Source organism: Pholis gunnellus (assembly GCF_910591455.1).
Source record: "Pholis gunnellus genome assembly, chromosome: 19".
Taxonomy (NCBI): Eukaryota; Metazoa; Chordata; class Actinopteri; order Perciformes; family Pholidae; genus Pholis; species Pholis gunnellus.
In genome coordinates, this window is record NC_136546.1 from 21,245,760 (window position 1) to 21,269,255 (window position 23,496).

General features: G+C 43.1%; 4 protein-coding genes across 7 annotated transcripts in view; 2 read left to right on the top strand and 2 right to left on the bottom strand.

Annotated features, from left to right (window-relative positions):
• cep43 (centrosomal protein 43) overlaps window positions 1-6,694 on the top strand; it is a 12,412-nt gene extending 5,718 nt beyond the window's left edge. Inside the window, exons 8-18 of one of the 3 annotated variants that reach the window (XM_079180243.1) lie at window positions 988-1,049; window positions 1,168-1,229; window positions 1,309-1,365; window positions 1,934-1,978; window positions 3,591-3,790; window positions 5,092-5,136; window positions 5,229-5,353; window positions 5,505-5,567; window positions 5,790-5,823; window positions 5,926-6,013; window positions 6,272-6,694. In XM_079180243.1, the coding sequence (XP_079036369.1) occupies window positions 988-1,049; window positions 1,168-1,229; window positions 1,309-1,365; window positions 1,934-1,978; window positions 3,591-3,790; window positions 5,092-5,136; window positions 5,229-5,353; window positions 5,505-5,567; window positions 5,790-5,823; window positions 5,926-6,013; window positions 6,272-6,352 (862 nt within the window). In that variant the 3' untranslated portion in view covers window positions 6,353-6,694. Of the gene's footprint in view, window positions 1-987; window positions 1,050-1,167; window positions 1,230-1,308; window positions 1,366-1,933; window positions 1,979-3,590; window positions 3,794-5,091; window positions 5,137-5,228; window positions 5,354-5,504; window positions 5,568-5,789; window positions 5,824-5,925; window positions 6,014-6,271 lie in introns of all 3 variants that reach the window. The other 2 variants (XM_079180244.1, XM_079180245.1) reach the window with 2 other exon arrangements.
• Window positions 6,695-7,079: 385 nt separating this feature from the next.
• Window positions 7,080-13,122, top strand: ccr6a (chemokine (C-C motif) receptor 6a). Of its 2 annotated transcripts, XM_079180636.1 has the most exons (3): window positions 10,147-10,157; window positions 10,711-10,812; window positions 11,933-13,122. In XM_079180636.1, the coding sequence occupies exon 3, from the start codon at window positions 11,943-11,945 to the stop codon at window positions 13,107-13,109; it is 1,167 nt and encodes a 388-aa protein (XP_079036762.1). In that variant the 5' UTR covers window positions 10,147-10,157; window positions 10,711-10,812; window positions 11,933-11,942; the 3' UTR covers window positions 13,110-13,122. The 2 variants fall into 2 exon arrangements, with proteins under 2 accessions (XP_079036761.1, XP_079036762.1); XM_079180635.1 differs by lacking the exons at window positions 10,147-10,157; window positions 10,711-10,812 and adding an exon at window positions 7,080-7,204.
• A 1,977-nt stretch (window positions 13,123-15,099) lies between these two features.
• Window positions 15,100-16,209, bottom strand: LOC306711747 (kelch repeat and BTB domain-containing protein 11-like; the record flags this gene model as incomplete). Its single annotated transcript, XM_079180764.1, has 1 exon — window positions 15,100-16,209. One exon carries the CDS (start codon window positions 16,207-16,209, stop codon window positions 15,100-15,102), a length of 1,110 nt encoding a protein of 369 aa, XP_079036890.1.
• Window positions 16,210-20,962: 4,753 nt separating this feature from the next.
• Window positions 20,963-23,496, bottom strand: part of LOC306711047 (kinesin-like protein KIF26A) — a gene marked incomplete at both ends in the record, with an annotated part of 31,039 nt that continues 28,505 nt past the window's right edge. Inside the window, 4 exon segments of the mRNA XM_079179819.1 lie at window positions 20,963-21,153; window positions 21,535-21,685; window positions 22,610-22,630; window positions 23,230-23,420. Of these exon segments, the coding sequence (XP_079035945.1) occupies window positions 20,963-21,153; window positions 21,535-21,685; window positions 22,610-22,630; window positions 23,230-23,420 (554 nt within the window).

A 23,496-nucleotide genomic window follows, 5' to 3' on the forward strand; every position in this document is an offset into this window, starting at 1 on the left:
TAACATGTGCAACGCTTCTCTGACGCTGCATACAAATCCTTTTCCTGGCTGGTCAGGGCTGCTAGCTGTGGGGTCGTTTCTTACTGTCCAGTTTGTTCAGAAATGTCCTTCTTGAGAAAAGCGTTCCCAGTATCTCCGCCACTAAATCCGTTTCTCCTCCTTCCGCCATTTCATATTAAAAAAACAAAGCTAGGTAAAATGTCTTTCAAATATTTCCACTTGAACTCTGTCTGCTACAAAGCTCTGCTAGCAATCATGTTTCGCGGGCACATAGTCACGTGCCCGCCCACTGACCAATCACAGCACACTCTGCACCTTGCTGGCAGAGAGGCATCTGGACTCTGAGCTGACGTAACTAGGCCTGCAAACTGCTCTGGTGGGGCCATGAATCCCAAACTAAAGATCTGATTGGTTGAATCAACAATATCGTCCCCATTCAATTTAAACTGCACATGGCAGCACTGGGTGAGTCTGCAGGCTGGGGCCTCTCTTCTACCTAGAGACACAGAGGTGAAATCTGATTGGATAAAAGCTCTACTTAAAACAAGCTGCACTGAAGTAGAGCAACTGACGAGCACAGTAGCTGTGCAATGAGAAAATAAGATAATGGGAAAAATATTTTTATAAATTATAATACATATAAGAAAAAATTAAATGTATTTAAGAAAAAATATTAAATTATAAAATAGCTATAACTTTGTGATTCTGTTTAGGCCAGCAGAGAAGGCTTTGCAGGCCCTGACGGCCCGCCACTGATATAATATAATATCATATAATATCATCCTGATGTTTGAAGAAGTTTAGAACTAAAATGTTTCCTTCAGCTCTGATACTTTATTCTCTGCTCATGAGATGCAACGATGACATACGAGTTATGGTTATTATATTAGATTATTATATGTATTACACATTATATATATTAGATATTATGTGTTATTGTATATATTATATATATTATTATATAAATGAGTGAATACTTGTTCACAGGAACATGTTGGAGCGCTTCATCACTGATGAGCTCAGAGCTGCAGACCAGAGCTTCTCCACCAGTAAGATCACAGCTCCTGTCAATCACATGTGATGTTTACATATCTGATGTTTAATGTGAGGAGTAATAATAGAAGATAATGTCGTATAACTACCTGCTTCATGTGCTTTGTTTCTCAGCTGTAGACTTCCAGGTGTTTGTGGGATTCTACAAGCGTCTCTTCTCCCAGTGCAGAGCTGTGGTGAGTTCACAGGCATTTAGAATTTAAAGAGCTCAAACTGTCCTCAGCGGTGAGTTCATGTGACGTCCTTCTTCTTCAGGTGGTTCAGGACTCTGAAGGTGTTCTTCCTGAGGAGAAGATCAGCTCCGTCAGTAAGGTGAGTTTAGTTCACCTGGAGAAGGTCTGAAAGATCTCTGTGTGTCACCAAGGATGAGTAAAGCACCCCGCCCTCCTGTTCCCCCTCAGGCCAACACCGCTAGCACCGTTAGCATCGTTAGCTATGAGCCGCCAGCTCTCCGTCGCCATGTTGAGAGCCGTTTAGAGACAATCAAACTGCTTCCAATCTCAGATTAATGCACCGTCCATCTTTTTTTCTTCCCCTTTATTGAAAACAGAAGTTCAAATAAGCGTCCATAGAACTTGATATTAGTTAATTATGAACTAAATAACCAATATTATTATTTACACAAAAGTAGATCTCTTCCTGTTTTTGAAGCATTTCAAAACAAATTGTCAGTCTTTTAAAAACCCCTCAGACATGAATAGTAAGATTTCATTAAAACAACTAACCTTTTGTTTTTATTATTAATTAATTAAAATTAATTCATTTAAATGATTCAGGTACATGTACACAGAGTAGACTCTGAGGTGGAGTTCTTCAGGTACATAAAGTACATACTGTAAAGGTACTAGACTGAGGTGTTGCTGTGTCCCTGTATAAACAGATCCCCATCAGATATAAAGGAGGACAGACTCAGACAGCAGTGAAGGTAACAAATGTCAGTACTTCATTTATAACATCACAGGTTTATGTCAGTACTTCATTTATAACATCACAGGTTTATGTCAGTACTTCATTTATAACATCACAGGTTTAATGTCAGTACTTCATTTATAACATCACAGGTTTATGTCAGTACTTCATTTATAACATCACAGGTTTATGTCAGTACTTCATTTATAACATCACAGGTTTATGTCAGTACTTCATTTATAACATCACAGGTTTAATGTCAGTACTTCATTTATAACATCACAGGTTTATGTCAGTACTTCATTTATAACATCACAGGTTTATGTCAGTACTTCATTTATAACATCACAGGTTTAATGTCAGTACTTCATTTATAACATCACAGGTTTAATGTCAGTACTTCATTTATAACATCACAGCTTTATGTCAGTACTTCATTTATAACATCACAGGTTTATGTCAGTACTTCATTTATAACATCACAGGTTTAATGTCAGTACTTCATTTATAACATCACAGGTTTATGTCAGTACTTCATTTATAACATCACAGGTTTAATGTCAGTACTTCATTTATAACTTCACAGGTTTATGTCAGTACTTCATTTATAACATCACAGGTTTATGTCAGTACTTCATTTATAACATCACAGGTTTAATGTCAGTACTTCATTTATAACATCACAGGTTTATGTCAGTACTTCATTTATAACATCACAGGTTTATGTCAGTACTTCATTTATAACATCACAGGTTTAATGTCAGTACTTCATTTATAACATCACAGGTTTATGTCAGTACTTCATTTATAACATCACAGGTTTATGTCAGTACTTCATTTATAACATCACAGGTTTATGTCAGTACTTCATTTATAACATCACAGGTTTATGTCAGTACTTCATTTATAACATCACAGGTTTAATGTCAGTACTTCATTTATAACATCACAGGTTTAATGTCAGTACTTCATTTATAACATCACAGGTTTATGTCAGTACTTCATTTATGACATCACAGGTTTATGTCAGTACTTCATTTATAACATCACAGGTTTAATGTCAGTACTTCATTTATAACATCACAGGTTTATGTCAGTACTTCATTTATGACATCACAGGTTTATGTCAGTACTTCATTTATAACATCACAGGTTTATGTCAGTACTTCATTTATAACATCACAGGTTTATGTCAGTACTTCATTTATAACATCACAGGTTTATTTCAGTACTTCATTTATAACATCACAGGTTTAATGTCAGTACTTCATTTATAACATCACAGGTTTAATGTCAGTACTTCATTTATAACATCACAGCTTTATGTCAGTACTTCATTTATAACATCACAGGTTTATGTCAGTACTTCATTTATAACATCACAGGTTTATGTCAGTACTTCATTTATAACATCACAGGTTTATGTCAGTACTTAATTTATAACATCACAGGTTTAATGTCAGTACTTCATTTATAACTTCACAGGTTTATGTCAGTACTTCATTTATAACATCACAGGTTTATGTCAGTACTTCATTTATAACATCACAGGTTTATGTCAGCACTTCATTTATAACATCACAGGTTTATGTCAGTACTTCTTGTCTCTCATGTCTCCGTGTCCTCAGGACCTGGACTCTGTGGTGTCTCTGAGTCAAGGAGAACTCCAGCATTCTGGATCCAGACTCGGTGAGGCGTCCCACAACAGGACCCCCTCGGTGGGCCTTGAGAGGGAGCGTCTAGACCTGGACCTGGAGGTGGAGGAGGACCCTGAGGACGGGGATTCGTTCTTTGACGACCCGCTGCCCAAACCACAGAAGACCTACGGCTGGTGAGGACACGTTATCTCTGACCTGTCTCACCTGAGGGAACACCGGACCTCATCTCACTGTAGTCAGCTGTGATTGGATGAGTTCAGGTCACATGACGTCTGACCAGACTGTCTCAACATGAACACTTGAAAGATTGTGAGGAGCTAGTTAGCTTAGCTTAGCATAAAGACTCTCTAAAATAAATGTTTCTCTGCTCCAGCAGATGAAATCCCTGTTTCCTGTCTGTCCTCTGAGCTTGTCGTACCTGTCCCTTTTATTTTACAGTCCTTACACTGTCATGTCTGTCTTTTAATGTCCCTACTTTGTCTTTAATGTCCTTCTATTTCTCCTGTACTGCCTCTTCCTGTGTCCTTATGTCCTACCTACCTCACCTGTGCTCCCTACCTGTCCCTCTGTCTCTACCTGTCCTCCTTACCTGTCCCTCTACCCTCACTTGTCCTCTCTACCTGTCCTTCTGTCTTTACTTGTCCTCTCTACCTGTCCTCCTTACCTTCCCTTATCTGTGCGTCCCCCCTCCTCACCCTGCAGTGACGTCCCCCTGAGGGAGGCGTGTCTTTCTGTCCCGGTTGTGTCCCCCATGAGGAGAGACAGAAGCCTCAGCGAGTGAGTGTTTACGTCCACAAGACGTTTGGACAGACGTAGTCTGAACGCTTAACGTCGTCAGGACTCATCAGATGGATTTAAATACTTCTACTTCTGTTTGGTAGTAGTACTCACATCTATACTGAAGTAAGCGTAGCAATACTACAATATGAAATACTCTGTTTACAAATATGTATCAGCAACATGTACTTCAAGTGTCACAAGTACAAGTATTCATTATGCAGAATCGCCCTTTTATTACCCCGGTCCTCTGTCTCTGTGAGGACATGGTCCTGGTCCTGGTCCTCTGTCTCTGTGAGGACATGGTCCTGGTCCTGGTCCTGGTCCTCTGTCTCTGTGAGGACATGGTCCTGGTCCTGGTCCTGGTCCTCTGTCTCTGTGAGGACATGGTCCTGGTCCTGGTCCTGTGAGGACATTTTATAGAGAACGTGAGGACGTTCATTAGAAGTGGACTTTTTCTACAGAAACCATGTTTGTGGAAAGTGAGGACAAGATCATCATCATCATTGTCCCTTATTGTCTCTCTCTCTCTCTGTCTCTCTCTCTCTCTCTCTCTGTCTCTCTTTCTCTCTCTCTCTGTCTCTCTCTGTGTCTCTCTCTCTCTCTCTCTCTCTCTCTCTCTCTCTCTCTGTCTCTCTCTCTCTGTCTCTCTCTCTCTCTCTCTCTCTCTCTCTCTGTCTCTCTCTCTCTCTCTCTGTCTGTCTGTCCTTCCTGCTGAGGATCGTATCTCTGAGCTCAGGTGAGCTTCAGGCATCAAACGTTCCACATCCTCAGATCCATCGTCTGTTTGTCGGTGTCCCTCTTGACCTCCATCTTCATCCTGTATTCCAGGAAGGTGGAGTCCTCCGGGACCAGAGGGAGTCCAGCAGGGTCCCTGTCAGAGGCCCCGAGACCAGGACCAGGACCGGGACCAGGAGGCGGAAGCAGCACCTCAGAGCAGAGCCACAGCAGGAACGGTCAGTCCAACTCAACACGACCACGAAGCTTCGTGCAAACGATGCTCGATGATGTCGTCAATATGCAAATGAGCATAGAAGCGTGGAGCTAACGTTAGCTTAAACAGTGATTCACTACATGAACCTGGTGCTGCTGTGTTTCCTCCTGCAGGAGCCTCCAGAGGGTTCAGAGACTCAAAGGCCCCCAAAGATAAGACCGGATCTCTGCATCTAGGTACGATTCAAACCATTTATTGTGAAAGGTAAGAAGGAAGCTGCTTTCACGGCCGCTTCATCGCGACATAACAGCTGGAAAATCACATAATTATAATAATTTAAACTATAAATAGGTTTGAAAACGTGTTTCTGTTAGTAAGAGAAGAGGGTCGTCTGCAAAGAGTTGCATCGTTTGATCTTTTTGGGATTCAAAATGTTTCTTTTTTCAAACGTTTCACAGATGACGACGTCGAATACGACGACGACTTCAACAGGTGAGACCGACTGTGTGTTTAACTCTTCTTCTGTGGTTTCTGTGGTTTGTGTTCATGTGCTGCAGGTTGACTTTAACAGAGCAGTTGATGTGTTTGTTGCAGCCATCGTTCAGACCTCTCGAAGAGCGAGCTCAGTATCGGGGAGGAGATCGAGGAAGTCTCCATCGAGGGACCCGACGTCAGCGACAAGGTGAGCCCACTTCCTCCCTCTCTCTCCCACTTCCTCCCTCTTCCTCCCTCTCTCTCCCACTTCCTCCCACTTCCTCCCTCTCTCTCCCACTTCCTCCCTCTTCCTCCCTCTCTCTCCCGCTCTCTCCCTCCCCGCTCTCTCCCTCTCTCTAACTTCCTCCCTCTCTCTCCCACTTCCTCCCGCTCTCTCCCTGCTCCCCCCCACGTCCTCTCTCCCGCGTGTCCCGTCTCTTTAAAGCCTCGTGTGTTTCTTCTACAGTTTGATGAAAGCACTCAGGACCTGAGCATCTCTCAGCTCAGTCAGAGTCACGGAGCCGACTACATGGAGGAGGTGGCCTGAGCTCCCATCATGCACCTCTTCCTCCTGCTCCGTATTGAAGTCTGTGTTCTTCTAATAATAAATGGATTTGTATTGTTTCCCGTGTGGTCCCTCTGTGAGGTTATTAAAGGGTTAACGCAGCTTTAATGTGACGTTTCTTTTACTTTATTAAAATATGAACGACAGCGTTCTAATGTTCCACTCATCAGTTAAATATAAATACTAAAATCTGTTTATCTTTTAAAGTGGAACATATTTAATACGTTTAAATGTATTAAACATTTATCTTTATGATTATTACGTGTTTGAATATTGAAATGATGAACGTGTGAACTCTGCTGCATTAAACACAGTTTGACGCTTCGTCTCTTTGATCTCCGTCTAAATGTTTCCTCGTTTTATTCATTTTACATTTTGAGTTTATTTGTAGACAAATGTTTTCTCGTGTGAAGCTGTTTGAATATGAAACGTTATATTTCATCCAGAAACCTTCAACACGCTGCGTTCATCACTTCCTGTTTGTCAGACTTCAAACCACCAACTTTAAATCTCATCTCTGTCTTTATGCTCCGATTATATCAGAGACACCTGAACGCACCGTCTGCAGAGAAACCTGTGTGTGTGTGTGTGTGTGTGTGTGTGTGTGTGTGTGTGTGTGTGTGTGTGTGTGTGTGTGTGTGTGTGTGTGTGTGTGTGTGTGTGTGTGTGTGTGTGTGTGTGTGTGTGTGAGAAAGAGGAAGAATTGAATGAGATGTCAGACACGTTTCCCGTTAGTCAGCAGTGTTTCAGTGTTTGACGTCGAGCAGCCGCCTCATCTTCATCCTCTTCATCCTCTTCATCATCTGTACGGACGTGGAGGGAAACTTCATCGCTGTGAGTTCTGCTTTTTATTTCTAGTTTTCTGTTTCTTTTGTGTTTTTATTTGATCTCTAATGGTGAAATAATAAATATACATACATACTATAAATACATAATATAAATACATATTTATCATATAAATATATATAAATACATATTTATCATATAAATATATATAAATACATATATATCATATAAATACATATTTATCATATAAATATATATAAATGATATTACAGTAATATACACATTACAGTCATTTACAGACGCGTAGCGTCTTGCGGTTCATCTCTTCGGGTCACAGCAGCGTTCGGGGTTCAAGTGTTTTGCTCGAGGACACGTCGGCACGAGGAGCGAACCGCCGATCCTCTGATTGAAGGACGGCCATGTGTGTGTGTGTGTGTGTGTATGTAACATACACACACACACACACATGGATGTATATATGTCAGTAGGATTGTGAATGCAGTGTACTTGTACATGTGTACTGATACTGAATACCTCTGCAGTGTTTCTCTGTGTACAGCTTTATATTTATATAAAATATATCCACACAGTCAGCAAAACAACTGAACATCAAAACATTTATTTCTATGACACATCGTGGCTGCAGAGCCTCCTGATGTTTAGTTGGTGTAACGGAGGGAAACACTGAGGTACACATGAAGTACAACGCTGTTTAAGGAAGTACTGTGATTTACAGGAAGTCCTTAAACACACGTCCTGTACCTGAACAGCTGACTCAGCAGGTGAAGTGACATTTAACAGAAGAAGAAGACTGCTGTTGTTGTTGACGTTTGAAATACGGGAAGTCAGAGCGGACAAAAAGAAGCTGAGGGCAGAACAACGAGGCGTTTGAGGAACACGTCTCACAATAGAAAAGCTTTTTGTTCAATAAAGTTGTTTTAAATGTTTGTGAGAACATTTAAACTTCTCTCTGCTGAAATAAACTCTTTATTAAAGGTGCTCTGCAGCGTCGCTCTGCATGTCACTGTCTCTTTAAGAAACCAGGGTTCACTATTAGAACACATTATACTACTAATATATAATATACAATATTCTAAAGATTATCATTTAGTCTGATCAGAGATCAGCTGATCAACACGGTGAAGTGTTTGAGGAACTAAAGTGATCGGTTCATTAGAGTCACAGACTCTTATTAAATGTGTGAAAATATACATTTATATTTATATATATATATATTTATATACATTTATATTTATTTATATTTATACATATTTATATACATTTATATATATTTATATATATTTATATTTATTTATATATATTTATATTTATTTATATTTATATATATTTATATTTATATATATTTATACATATTTATTTACATTTATACATATTTATTTACATTTATATATATTTATATATATTTATATTTATTTATATTTATATATATTTATATATATTTATTTATATTTATATACATTTATATATATTTATATTTATATATATTTATATATATTTATATTTATATACATTTATATATATTTATATTTTTATATATTTATATTTATATTTATATATATTTATATTTATATATATTTATATATATTTATATTTATATATATTTATATTTATTTATATTTATTTATATTTATATATATTTATATTTATATAGGTTACTTTCTCAGCTGCACTTGTTTTTTCCTCTTTCTCCTCATGAAGGTGTCTCTGGTCCACGTCTGTAAACGTCTCTTTGTGTCGTTCAGTCTGAACGTCTCTTGTGCGTCTTGTGATCGAGACGTTGAGACGTTGAGACCCAGACGGTGTCTCTGATGTGAGTGAAGAGGACTCTATCTGGGTCACTCGTCTCCTCTGACCTGGTTTTCTGCAGACTTCCTCTCAGTGTTCAGACACCTGAGAACAAACATCGCCTCCTTCAACCACAACTGGAACACTCGTAGAGAACTCGCTGCTGAGCCACTTTCACATCATCTCCACACCTCTGAGTTACGCTTCATTACAGCAGACTCCACCACAGACAGAACCAGTGGGAAGGAACCTGAGGGACCTGAGGGACCTGAGGGGACCTGAGGAACCTGAGGGACCTGAGGGGACCTGAGGGGACCTGAAGGAACCTGAGGAACCTGAGGGAACCTGAAGGAACCTGAGGAACCTGAGGGAACCTGAGGGACCGGAAGGAACCTGAAGGAACCGGAAGGAACCTGAAGGGACCTGAAGGAACCTGAGGGAACCTGAGGGACCTGAGGAACCTGAGGGACCTGAAGGAACCTGAAGGAACCTGAGGGACCTGAAGGGACCTGAGGGAACCTGAGGGACCTGAGGAACCTGAGGGACCTGAAGGGACCTGAGGAACCTGAGGGACCTGAAGGGACCTGAGGAACCTGAAGGGACCTGAGGAACCTGAAGGAACAAATACTTTAGATTCTGACTCTTTAACAGGTTTTTATAAGAAGCTGCAGGATTCACACTGAGACGGTCTGAGTCTTAAATGCAGTTTTATTAATATATATAATATGTATGTATATATGTATGTACATCATTATATAATTATATTAGTGCTGGGAACTTTAACGCATTATTTTTTTTATTGTGTGTTTGTGTGTGTGTGTGTGTGCGTGTTTGTACATGTTGTCGTGTTTTTAAATGAACATATCAGCACGAGAGAACAAACGGCTCTGAACTCTTTGTTAGCTTAGCTTCCTCATGCTGCGCGTTGCTGCCACGGCACAGACTACAGGTTCATGCTTCCCCTACATTCCCCTGGGTCCTAAGTCCCTCCATGTACAGCTTCTTATCTCTACACAGCTAATTCCCCAGAGTCAAACATTCAGAGTCAAAGTACGTTGACTCTTTCAGAGTTATTACAACAGCAGCAGGAGTAAACCGCTCTCAGTGTTGATGTCATTGTTCACTGCTCCTCCCACCTCCTTTCAAAGGATCCTGAGCTTCGCCCGCCATTTTGCTCCTCTCCACAGACTTAGAGGTAAGTTTCTCTGAATCACTCATGAAAACACATGTTGGCATTTCAGCAGAAAGGAATAATTAGAATAACTTAATGTTGTCGTTCAACATAGACTGCAGTTGTTTTTGTGTCTTGAAACAGCGAATAGCAGAAGGCTAACCTGACCGAGTTGAAAGCTAACGTTAGCTCAAATGTGCTCGCACTTTAAGTTAGCTAGGCTAACTAGCTAACATCAAACTCCACAACGTGGGCCAGAGGTCAATGTGATTGTTCTCAGTGTCCATAGATGACAGTGAATAGTAAATACACCAGTATAGTGTGTGTGTGTGTGGAGTTGTGATGTTATCCTCTGAGTGCACTCCTACAAGGATTCACTTTAAAGCCAATTAGTTTAAATTAATCGTTTATTTTCTGTCTGTTAAACTGAATCAGTTTGTTAGTACCGTGAGCGTTATATTGTGTCTGATTACATTCAGTCGTTTAATGTTTGACAGAAGCTAGTTAGTGTTAAATTAGCTTCAGTGTCTCAGAGTGAATTGTGATGTCATGAAGTCATTTCACTTTGTTTTTACAGATCATGTGATTAAACACAAATCAAAGTTTCACTGTTCAAAAATCAGCGTTGGCGAAGAAACCAGGTGAGACGATGATGTGAAGGAACCTAACCGGAGGAAAGGTGACAGAAACTCTCTTCAAGCTCATCTGTTCTTCACGCTTGTGGGAAATATATATATATTTATATATATTTATTTATTTTAGGGCTGAACTCAACACGTTGTCTGTCAGATTGGATTTGTCTGTTCAATACGAAGAATTGTTAGTTTGTACAGTTTTTGCCTGTAAAGACTTGACTCGTTGTTTCCTCTGATGATTTCTCTGCGTTGGTTAAAATAAAGTTATTGTTCTTCAACTTATAGACGTCTTTCTATCATCTACCAAGACACCAATAGAGCCACGAGTCACTTTAATCTATTGTATCTGTAGCGATATGTTTTCATTCCACATGTGAGTGCAGTTAGATTTACACCATGAGACATTTAAATAACGGTAGAAATCTGTGAATCTGTCCTTTAAAGATGTAATTTGAACTCCTGCTGGTAGATTGCAGATGATAGTTTGTTCTTGGTGGAAATGGCTCAAACCGTCCTCTGTGTTCTCTAAATGCACTGAAACACACGTTTCAGTGTCTTTAACAACAACACACGGGAGTTACACTAGAATCTACACTGATGATGAAACATTGTATGCAAACTAAATGTTTCTATTTTTAATAAACTGTTATGAAGATATGACATCATGGTGTTTGTTGTTTGTTGTTCTTTCTTGTTTAGTTTTATTGTTTAAGTGTCAGCTGGACATGTTAAAGTAGAAAACTCTTCAAAGTGTTGAAGAGTTAAAACGGACTCAATTGAAAATAAGGTGTTATAGAATTACACTGAGGGAGTAAACACAAGAGGAAATGTGTTTTAACTCTGTGAGTTATAAATCAACTGTATTTAGAGTCATTTCTTAATCAACACTTAGTGTGAAGAAGGTTCAACACTCATGAAGAGTAACTTAAAGAGTTCATTTTGATGAACACTCAAAAAGACCTCGTGTCAAATGTAAATAACACTCAGAGTGAAGCTCCTCGCTCGCCGTGACGTCACAGTGAAACGCTTTGACGCTCCGTTCACGTGAACGCGCTGCTTGACGTCTGCTCACTGACTCTGAGACGTGTGAGTCAAACTGTACTTCACACTGTGATGATTAAACTGGAACACAACTGTTTGACGTTCTCTCTCTGTTCTTCACAGGAGAAAGACGATGAACTACTCGGAGGACAACATGTCCAACCAATCGGATTATGAATACTACATGGACTCCAACGACTCCGACTACGACTACGACTACGAGCTGGTCGGACCTTGTTCCCACCAGAAGAACACGAGCGTGGAGCTGGTGGTCGGCCCGTACGTCCACTCCATCATCTGCATCCTGGGCTTCGTGGGCAACGGCCTGGTGATCGTCACCTACGCCTTCTACAAGAGGACCAAGTCCATGACGGACGTGTACCTGCTGAACGTGGCCGTGGCCGACCTGCTGTTTGTGGCGTCGCTGCCGCTCATCGTCTACAACGAGCTGTCGTCGTGGTCGATGGGGCCGGTGGCCTGCAAGCTGCTGCGCGGCTCCTACAGCGTGAACCTGTACGGCGGCATGCTGCTGCTCGCCTGCATCAGCGCCGACCGCTACGTCGCCATCGTCCAGGCCCGCCGCAGCTTCGGGCGCCGCTCGCTGCCCTACAGCCGCCTCATCTGCGCCGCCGTCTGGTCCGCGGCGCTGCTGCTGTCCGTCCCGACCTTCTGCTTCTACAACTGGTACGAGCCGTCCCACAGCAGGGACACCTTCATGTACGAGGAGCAGGAGACGAACCGGACCTCCGGACCTCCGCATTACGTCTGCGAGCTCCAGTTCGCGGACAACGCCACGGCCTGGAGGACCAAGGTGGCGGTCCCCAGCACCCAGCTGGCCGTGGGCTTCTTCCTGCCGCTGCTCGTCATGGTCGTCTGCTACAGCGCCGTCGTCGCCACCCTGCTGAGGGCCAAGAACTTCCAGCGGCACAAGGCGGTGCGGGTGGTTCTGGCCGTGGTGGTGGTGTTCGTGGTCTGCCACCTGCCCTACAACCTGACGCTGCTCTACGAGACCGCCGACATGTTCCAGCTGCGGACCTGCGAGGAGTCGGACGTCCTACAGGCGGCCAAGACGGTGACGCAGACCGTCGCCTACCTGCACTGCTGCCTGAACCCGGTGCTGTACGCCTTCGTCGGGGTGAAGTTCAGGAACCACTTCAGGAGGATCGTCCTAGACCTGTGTTGTCTGGGGAAGAAGTACATCGCCCCACGACGCTTCTCCAGAGTCACCTCCGAGATCTACGTGTCCACCCGCCGCTCGGTGGACGGATCCAGTGAAAACGGGTCGTCCTTCACCATGTGAGGACCAGAACCTTCCTCCCTAAGACCCAAAGACCTGGGTCTGAGGCTTCAGACCCAGGTCTTTGGGTCTGAGGCTTCAGACCCAAAGACCTGGATCTCAGGCCTGAAACCCAAAGACCCGGGTCTCAGGCCTGCTGGTCTCTGGAGGTCCTGACTCAGGTCTCTAAATCATTTGTTTTGCTTCAAGTTAAATCAGAGATTTAAAACGTAAGAAGGTTTTTCTTTTTCATTCCTTGAATGTTTTTCTTGTGAAAGACTTTGTTCTCTTTAGAAATGTTGAAACAAGCTGAGAAGGAACCGACGTTAAAACTGTGAGATTGATTTTATTTTGTACCTTTTAGTTTGAACTTCCTGCTCGTTCTTGTCTTTAAACTCTGTTTATGTTTCATAACGTTGAAACTGATGAATGTAATATTACAGAATAAACGCTGTGATTCTGCTTCAGACGACTCGTCAGAGTTTCATTATTGGCTCAATTACTTCTTTATGGAAATGTTCCGTGTTTATTTAAATACAACTTCATAAAACTCTGACTTTAGGTCCAAAGGTTCTATCAGGGTTATATACTACTCATGAGTTTAGTTCCCTGATGCCCCACGATCAGTGTAGTACCCTGAACACCACACAAGACTGTTCAGAGATGAACTTTATTTTGAAGGCGCTCTAGTTTGCCGATGAAAAGGTTCTACATCCTTTAACTAGTGATGGAGTCTGTTGAGTTCAGTGAAGAAGAGTCGGTGGAGACCAAAGCAGACGAAGAGCAGAGTGAAGCTCTGCTGCCCCTAGTGGCCAAAGAGAAGAACGAAGAACATCAGAGCGCTTCCTGCCTCTAACTGACTCCTGATCGGTTCTCTGCAGCATCAGGACCTGAAATAAATCAACTTTTCTCATAAAATATTCCTTCATTTTGAAATATTACAGTTCTTTTGGTAAATTTAAATATAACTTTTCATTTAGAACTTCTTCAACATGAATCTCAATCTCTGGAACGTTAAATATGAATACTTTCTGTTTAACTTGTTGTTCATTATAACACTATATTTTAAACTTCTTTCTAATTAAATCTACTTTATGACCTTTTTCTTCAAACGGTTTTGATTTTATTCTCCTCATAAACAAATATTAATAATTCATTTTACACCAAAGAAAACAATCTTAGAAAACATGAAATATTATTTATTGAACAAACATCTTTAATAATAACATAACTACTTGTACTTTATGATTGAAGTACATTTTGCAGATAATACTTGCATTGTAGTATTTCTAATGAAGTAAATCTGAATACTTTGCTAAACGTGTATATTAAAATAAAATGATCTGAACGTTTTCTGATTATTAATGGTGGAAAAATTGCTAAATATTATATCAGCTGGAAGCATCATCTGGTCATGTGACATGCTGCGTTCTCATTGGTTCATTAAAGTCCCTTTATCCCTTTAAGATGAATAAAGTTTTCTTTATTTGAACTCTCACAACATAATGACATTCTTCTTCTTCGTGTGTTTTATGAATCTGGAAACAGTTTGAGTCAAAATTACGTTTTACATAAATTCAAATGTTTCACAAAAAGATTCAAACAATAATTTGAGAGTTTCTTGTGCGGAGGAAGACCATGAGGAAGACCATGAGGAAGACCATGAGGAAGACCATGAGATGCTGAAAGCTCCAGAGAGAGTTCCCTTTGTCCCAGTAAAGGTGCGTTCAGGGTCTGGAGCTTTCTATCGCAGCACGTGATCTTCACCAGCTGTTTTTATCATATTTCTTATCAATGTCATCGATGACGTCATGATCAGTTATCAGTGACGTCACAGTGATGTTTTCATCTTCTGAACCACAAAACTGCATTAAATATTAAAAAGCAGCAACCTGTCAGCTTTCACAGCCGCGTGGGGAAAAAGGCACAGCAGTTATTTAAAGTCTGAGACCAGGACCGGAGAGACCGGGACCAGAGAGTCCAGAGAGTCAGGGACCAGAGAGACCGGGACGGATCAGGGGTCTCGGTTCAGAGACAGGACGAAGGGCACCAGGGCCCCCCTGGTCTCTGCGGGGGGCGGCAGCACCTCCGGCAGGAAGTCCTCCCGGTCCTCCCGGACCTCGAACTGCAGCGTCTGGCTCCGGTTCACGCAGTAGATCCGGTCCCCGAGTACCGCGCAGCGGAACGGCAGCGGGTCGCGGAGCGCGAAGCACGCGCCTCCATGCCACACCTTCACCACCGTGTTGTACTTGTACACGTTCACCTCCGCGCGCTCCCGGTCCACGTCGAAGCGGAACACGAGGCCGCGGAGCGCGACCATGTCGGTGGACCGCCGCCGGCTCTCGTTGAACGGACACTCCTCCCACTCGTCCCGGCGGGAGTCGTACCGGAGCAGCCGGTAGAAGAGCGAGCCGCCGGACACGAACAGCGAGCCGCCGCACGACGTCGCCTCGTGCGCCACAGCGAAGGAGCCTTTGGGCAGCGGGGCCACCGGAGTCCACCGGTTCGCGCGCGGGTCGTAGCGCTCCACCGTGAACAGACACTCCCCTCCGACCGCGTACAGGTGTCCGTCCATTGACACCAGTCTGAGCTGGCAGCGGGGCTGGGTCAGCGGGCGGATCTGGCTCCAGAGGCCGGTCCGCGGGTTGAAGCAGAAGACCCGGTCCGAGGCTTTGGAGCTGGAGACCCGGTCTGAGATCCCCCCCGCCACGAACAGGTAGTTGTACAGGGTGCACATCTCAGAGCCCCTAGCCGGGATCTCCTCCGGCAGGCTGGTCAGCACCTCCCACCTCCGGGTCTCCGGGTCGAGGAACAACACCCGCCGGTGGGCGGAGTCCTCCGGGCTGCTCTCCCGGCTCCCCTCGCTGCTCTCGGCCACCGCCAGCACCTTCGTCCCCTCCATCCTCCGCGCCAGGATGCGCTCCCTCTCCTCGGCCGTCAGCCGGCCGTACACCCCGGGGGTCCGCAGCACCTCCAGGTAGTGGTCGCTCATGTAGCCGTAGACCCGGTCCTTCACGCCCTCCGCGCCGTCGCTCTTGGCTTTAGTCAGCAGCTCGTAGCAGTTCTCCGCGCTGATGTGATGCGACACGTCGGCAGCGGACCCGAGGTGTGACCGAAGATCCATGATCCGGGATTAATGCGGATCAGATCGATCCCGGTTCTGTCAGAGACAATTATGCGTCTGGAGATGCAGACTCCTGCCCCCCCCCCCCCCCCCCCCCCCCCCCCTCCTCCTCTAGTCTCTCTGTGTTCAACTTCTCCTTCCTCCTCCCGCCGGCCGCGGTGGCTGATGAAGCCGGGATTCTCCGCGTGCTGTCGGGGAGGATCGCTGCGTCCCCTCGCTGCAGAGCCCGGAGGACACAAAGGAGGCGTTCAGTGACCTCCTCCTCCTCCTCCTCCTCCTCCTCCTCCTCCTCTTCCTCTGTCACTGAGGAACAAAGCTCTGTGCAGAACCCATGAAGGATGAAGAACACACACTGTTCTCTTTCCATCCCACCAAAGTCAAAGTACACAATTATCATCACGATATACTTAAAGTAGTAAAAGTACTCCTGCAGAATATTCTATATATTATTGTGTTCATCACTTTAATGCTGCAACTTTATATTCTGCTGCTAATCAATAATCATACGTCATTATTTATGAGTTTATTAATAATTTGAAGTAACTAAAGACTTCACATGAACGTAAAGCAGTAAAAGTACAATATTTACTCTGAGACGTAAAGTAAGAAGATTAAAATACTAAAGAAAAGTACCTCAGATAGTACTTGAGTTTAGTACTTCAGTAAATGTACTATGTTGTACTTTTACTTCAGTGACATGTTGAATGAAGTACTTTCACTAAAATAAGATCTTCAGTTTATGAAGTTATGAATCAGAGAAGTGAAAATAATGAAATGATCCTCAGGAATAAAGTTTCTATGTTCAGATGAGACGTCTCACAGAAATACGGGACATAAATATAATATAATATAATATAGTATAATATAATATAATATAATATAATATAATATAATATAATATAGTATAATATAGTATAATATAATATAGTATAGTATAGTATAATATAATATAATATAATATAGTATAATATAATATAATATAATATAATATAGTATAATATAATATAATATATAATATAATATATGTGTAAACACACACATATATGTGTGTGTTTATGTGTATTCACAGATTAAAGACTCAAGTCTTCAGGTCGGCTCTCTGTTTGGACCAATCAGCTGACAGCTAACGGGCGGCGAGCGTTTCCATGGCGAGCAGGTCATGTGACAAACACTAATTAAGTTTTACTCCGAAACGAGTCGATGACAAGCCGTGTCATCCTGGTTACCATGGAGACCAGAGAGGTGTAAACAGGAAGTGAAGACGTCTCATCACACACGAAGCGGTCTGATCGTTAAACAGCTTCATTAAAACACGGAGACTTTAATGAATATTCATTAAAACACGGAGACTTTAATGAATATTCATTTCAGTAAACACTGATGATCTGCTGCGACCAATCAGCTGAGAGCTGCTTCACACACCAACGATCTGCTGACTGACATCCCCAAGAGGGGACCATCTGCTGTCCACCTAACACACACACACACACACGCACGCGTTTGTCTGTTCTTGTGGGGACCATCGCTCCAAATCGTCACCTGAACCTTTGAGAAGTGAAGACCAAATGAAATGACTCTAAAACGTCACGTTTAAGAAAGTGAGAACGTGGTCACACCTTTCACTGGTCAGCACTGAGGGTCACAAGGAGCATTCAGATAACGACCAACAGTCCGATGAAGTTATCTGAATTACTTCATGGTACTTTTAAAATGATCATTTCTACCTGGACAGCATGAAAACCACATAAACAGGACGTCTCCTCTGTCCTCTCGCGGCCTGATATCTGATGATATTTCAGTTTTGGGATGAGACTTTGGATCTTCAGACCTCGTGTGTTTCCAGAGAGACGCTCAGCTGACATTTAGATTCCAGTTTATCTCCTGACGCAGGCGACTGTGGAGGGTTTAAGGCCCACGCGTCTGAAATGTCAGGAAGAGATGTGACGGACAGACAGCAGGACGAATATCAGCTGAGATACAAACTCCATGAATAAAGGAAACTATGAATGAATCATCCCTGACTTCTGTGGGACAAACGGCACATTTAGGACGTTGTATAATATATATATAAGTTATATATAAGGTATGTATAAATATAAAAGGTTTGATTCAAGTGTTCAACGTCATTCTCTTCTAGGACATCAATAATAAAAACACTGTAACTGATCTTTATCAACATGTTGGACTCTGAACATTTCTCTGTTCCACGCTTTTCTCTTTACAAACGATTAGAAAACTGTACAGTAACAAAATAAATCAAAAATCATTAAAGGTCTCACATCACTTTAAAAACAATTAAAAATGTTCTGAACAGACTTGAATGTGAAAGTCAAAGAAGAAGAAAACCTTCAATTCATCAACTTTAAAAAGAAACTGAGAATGTTTGAATGAAGACGAGACAAGAGAGACAGAGAGACAAAGAGAGAGAGAGAGAGACAGAGAGACAAAGAGACAAAGAGAGAGAGAGAGAGAGACAAAGAGAGAGAGAGACAGAGAGACAAAGAGAGAGAGAGAGAGACAGAGAGAGACAAAGAGAGAGAGAGACAGCGAGACAAAGAGAGAGAGAGACAAAGAGACAGAGAGACAAAGAGAGAGAGAGAGAGACAAAGAGACAAAGAGAGAGAGAGAGAGACAAAGAGAGAGAGAGACAGAGAGACAAAGAGACAAAGAGACAAAGAGAGAGAGAGAGAGACAGAGAGAGACAAAGAGAGAGAGAGACAGCGAGACAAAGAGAGAGAGAGACAAAGAGACAGAGAGACAAAGAGACAAAGAGAGAGAGAGAGAGACAAAGAGAGAGAGAGACAGAGAGACAAAGAGACAAAGAGACAAAGAGAGAGAGAGAGAGACAGAGAGAGACAAAGAGAGAGAGAGAGACAGAGAGACAAAGAGAGAGAGAGACAAAGAGACAGAGAGACAAAGAGAGAGACAGAGAGAGAGAGAGAGAGAGAGACAGAGAGACAAAGAGAGAGAGAGAGACAAAGAGACAAAGAGAGAGAGAGAGAGACAAAGAGAGAGAGAGACAGAGAGACAAAGAGACAAAGAGACAAAGAGAGAGAGAGAGAGACAGAGAGAGACAAAGAGAGAGAGAGACAGCGAGACAAAGAGAGAGAGAGACAAAGAGAGAGACAGAGAGAGAGAGAGACAAAGAGACAAAGAGAGAGACAGAGAGAGAGAGAGACAGAGAGAGCAGCTCTCAGGAGGTAAAGGAATAACTCTAGTCAAACAGGAAATTGACCTCGTTGTCTTTTTGTCCCTCCGTTCTTCTTCATGGTTTCTGAATTGAAGACGTTCTGATGAAAATGTCTCCAGATGTCTTGAAGAGAGACATTTAGTTTGGACGGGATCATGATGGACGTCAGAGACGAGGACGTCTCTCTGACTCTAAAAACGTTTCATTGTGAAACTCGGAGTGAATCAAAATAATCCAAAAGACAAAAGGTTTGCAGTAAAACACTGAACTATGAATATCTTAAAGCCTGTTATTCATCATATAAACTGTCACATCATCTTTTTGCATAACGGATAAATTAGAAGTTTGTTTTCAACATCAGCACCAGAAAAAATGTAAAACTTAATAAATAAGGAAAATAAAACTTCACCTATTAAACAAGATACTAAATATAAAGGCACTTCCAGAGCAGGTTGTTCCTCCGCTGTGATTGGACGACAACAAAAGACCACAAGTCCATCAGAAAGACGTCCACCAGTCGTCCTCAACGCGTCTGTCTCCACAAACCAGTTCTTCTTCTGGGTTTCCAGAAGGTTTCACTTCGTCTGAAAGATGTTGGGTTGTTCAGTCAGCTGATCCGATGATGTCAGAGTGTCTCTGTGACATCATCTGGGACAACGAATCACCTCTTTAGTCGTCAGGCTGCAGAAGCTGTCTCCTCCTCTTGAATGGGAAGTAACTGACGACCAGCTGCTGTGTCAGTGAACCAGCATCACTGAGACAACGTTCTACGAGGACTCACGGACGCCATAATGGAGCTGGTTCTACAGTCTCTTTTCAACCAGGTCTCATCTAAGACTGGTCGCCGTCTGACGAACTGGTCCCGATAGAAACCAGCCGAGTCCTTATGAGACGGTCAGCGTAAAGAGTCCACACATGGAGGACAGCTGCACAGTCAGAGACCGCTGTTCATGTCCCGCGTGAAACTAAAAGGAAGACATTCTGTCTTTAATGTTGTGAGGCAAGTGAGTCATAAGTGTTCTTAGTCACGTTATTGTCGTTAGTCACGTGAGTCGTTAGTGTCGTTAGTCACGTGAGTCGTTAGTGTTCTTAGTCACGTGAGTCGTTAGTGTTCTTAGTCACGTGAGTCGTTAGTGTTCTTAGTCACGTGAGTCGTTAGTGTTCTTAGTCACGTGAGTCGTTAGTGTTCTTAGTCACGTGAGTCGTTAGTGTTCTTAGTCACGTGAGTCGTTAGTGTCGTTAGTCACGTGAGTCGTTAGTGTCCTTAGTCACGTGAGTCGTTAGTGTTCTTAGTCACGTGAGTCGTTAGTGTTCTTAGTCACGTGAGTCGTTAGTGTTCTTAGTCACGTGAGTCGTTAGTGTTCTTAGTCACGTGAGTCGTTAGTGTTCTTAGTCACGTGAGTCGTTAGTGTCGTTAGTCACGTGAGTCGTTAGTGTTCTTAGTCACGTGAGTCGTTAGTGTTCTTAGTCACGTGAGTCGTTAGTGTCGTTAGTCACGTGAATGGTTCTAATGGAGGTCTGTTGCAGTACCACTGGTGTCCACAGGAGACAGAACCAGGTACCTCACACCTCCACCTCCTGCTGTCCTCCCTGCATGGCGGCGGCGGCCGTCGTCGTCACCGCGATGTCGAAGCAGGTCTCCATCATGACGCGGGACTTGCAGAGGTTGACGCAGTACTCCAGCTCTGCCGTGGCCTGAGCCAGTGCCTCCAGGTACTCCTGGGACTCCTGGTCCAGATCCTGGTCTACGTCGACTGGAGGGGGGCACAGACAGGAAGAGATGGGTTAGTGTTAAAAATATTTAATAAAAGGGATACAGGGCATTCTGGGATACACTGATATTTTTGATACAGGACCATAGGGCCAAAGAACCATAGGAATACAGGATCACAGGACTACAGGACCAAGGGACCACAGGACTACAGGATCACAGGACTACAGGACTACAGGACTACAGGACTACAGGACTACAGGACCAAGGGACCACAGGACTACAGGATCACAGGACTACAGGACTACAGGACTACAGGACTACAGACTACAGGATTACAGGACTTCAGGTCTACAGGACTTCAGGTCTACAGGACTTCAGGTCTTCGGGTCAACAGGATACAGGTCTACAGGACTGTACTCACACTCTCTGCTCCACTTGCTGGGGTCCAGCATCAGTCGGGTCTTGGTCTCCTCCAGCTCCTCCTTCAGCCTCTCGTGTTTGCTCTTCAGCTCTCTGATCTGCTGCTGCCTCTTCTCCAGCATCCTCAGCCGGGCGTTGAAGTAGACCAGACCCTGAGGACCCCCCAACACACCAATTACAAGCTGCTGAGGTCCCCCTTTAGACTCTGAAGACCGTCTGCTGGTCTGTAGAGGATCTCAGGAGGAACGGGGGCCTGCTGACCCGCTTCACTCTGAGTTTGATTAGCAGCCAGTTGCAGGTAAAATTAGCATGAGCGCTAATCTGCTAACTGTGGAGGAGGATTAAGGACTGAAGAGGACCAGGTGACACCGAGGTGGATCAGTGTTGCCTCTATTTACAGGTGTAGGAGGAGGAACCAGGTAACGCTGACAGCTTTCTGTTATTGCTGCAGGTATTATTTTTATCCATTTAGTTGTTTGCATTTAGATTTGCTGAAACTTTATTATAAAGACGTTTCACAATAAAGCTCATTATTCAATTAAATTAAAAACGCATTCACCAAAGTAAAGTTCAGACAGAAGTCAGAGCTTTCTTATATTTACGGTATTATAAATGACTGTTAATGACGGCATTATGGTCTCCGCCCCCTCACCTCTCACCAATCAGGTGCTCAGCACCTGCTACCTCCATTAGCCGTTAGCTCCTGTTAGCATGACCAACAATGAAGCCATTAAAGAGATAAAAAGTACATTATTGAATAAAAAGGAACTCCTATAAAACGATGAAATACATTTGTGTAATAATGAGTTTGTTCACATATTATTGCTTCATTTATATATTTTATACTATTTATTCATGTGGCTTTTTATTTTATTATTACTCGTTTATTCATTTAGAACTTAACATTTTGTTCCAAATAAAGATGTTTGTCAGTTTAGTCCTCAGATAAATATAAATACTTGTAAAGGGATTATTTCTATGTTTGATCATCTGATTCATTGAAAGATATTCTTCATATTTTCAGAGAAATCCTTTATAGTAAATCAACTAAGATTTGATTTAAAAGAAGAACTCACCTTTTCAACGTCGTGGAACGGCTGCAGACAGAAGACAAAGACAATAAATCAACACACTGAAGGTCAACAAGGCGTTAACAGATGTAGATACTTCCTTTCATTCTACTTTTACAACAACTACAACACAATACAAAATGTTCCGAAGGACTTTCTCTGCAAACATTAACAAAACTCTCAAAAGTGAGTTTTTGTTGACGAAGCAGAATTTTTCAGCTGTGTTTCGCTGTTGGTTCTGATGACTGGACCAGCAGAGGGCAGACATTATTACTGTTGGTTCTGATGACTGGACCAGCAGAGGGCAGACATTATTACTGTTGGTTCTGATGACTGGACCAGCAGAGGGCAGACATTATTACTGTTGGTTCTGATGACTGGACCAGCAGAGGGCAGACATTATTACTGTTGGTTCTGATGACTGGACCAGCAGAGGGCAGACATTATTACTGTTGGTTCTGATGACTGGACCAGCAGAGGGCAGACATTATTACTGTTGGTTCTGATGACTGGACCAGCAGAGGGCAGACATTATTACTGTTGGTTCTGATGACTGGACCAGCAGAGGGCAGACATTAGTTACTATTCTCCTGAAGACAGAGCCGAACAGATGGAGACCGCCTCACCTCTGACCCCGTCACCAGCTCCCTCCTCCTCTGCAGGCGCTCCACGTCGTCGATCTCGTACACCTTTATCTCAAAGGGCTCCTTCAGGGTGCTGCCCAGGGGGGGCAGGTCCACCCACTGACCCCCCACCTTCCTGCCCAGAGAGGAGGCGTCCGGGAGGGCAGCTGGGATCAGACGGCGCCGCAGGAAACCTGATGGGAGTCACAACAGATGAAGTCGTGTTATATTTAGTTTTTGACATCTTAATGACAGCCCACACAGCTCATT

Bases quoted from the DNA above. Each gene is read 5' to 3' on its own strand.
- ccr6a (XM_079180635.1), top strand. From the start codon at position 11,943: ATGAACTACTCGGAGGACAACATGTCCAACCAATCGGATTATGAATAC.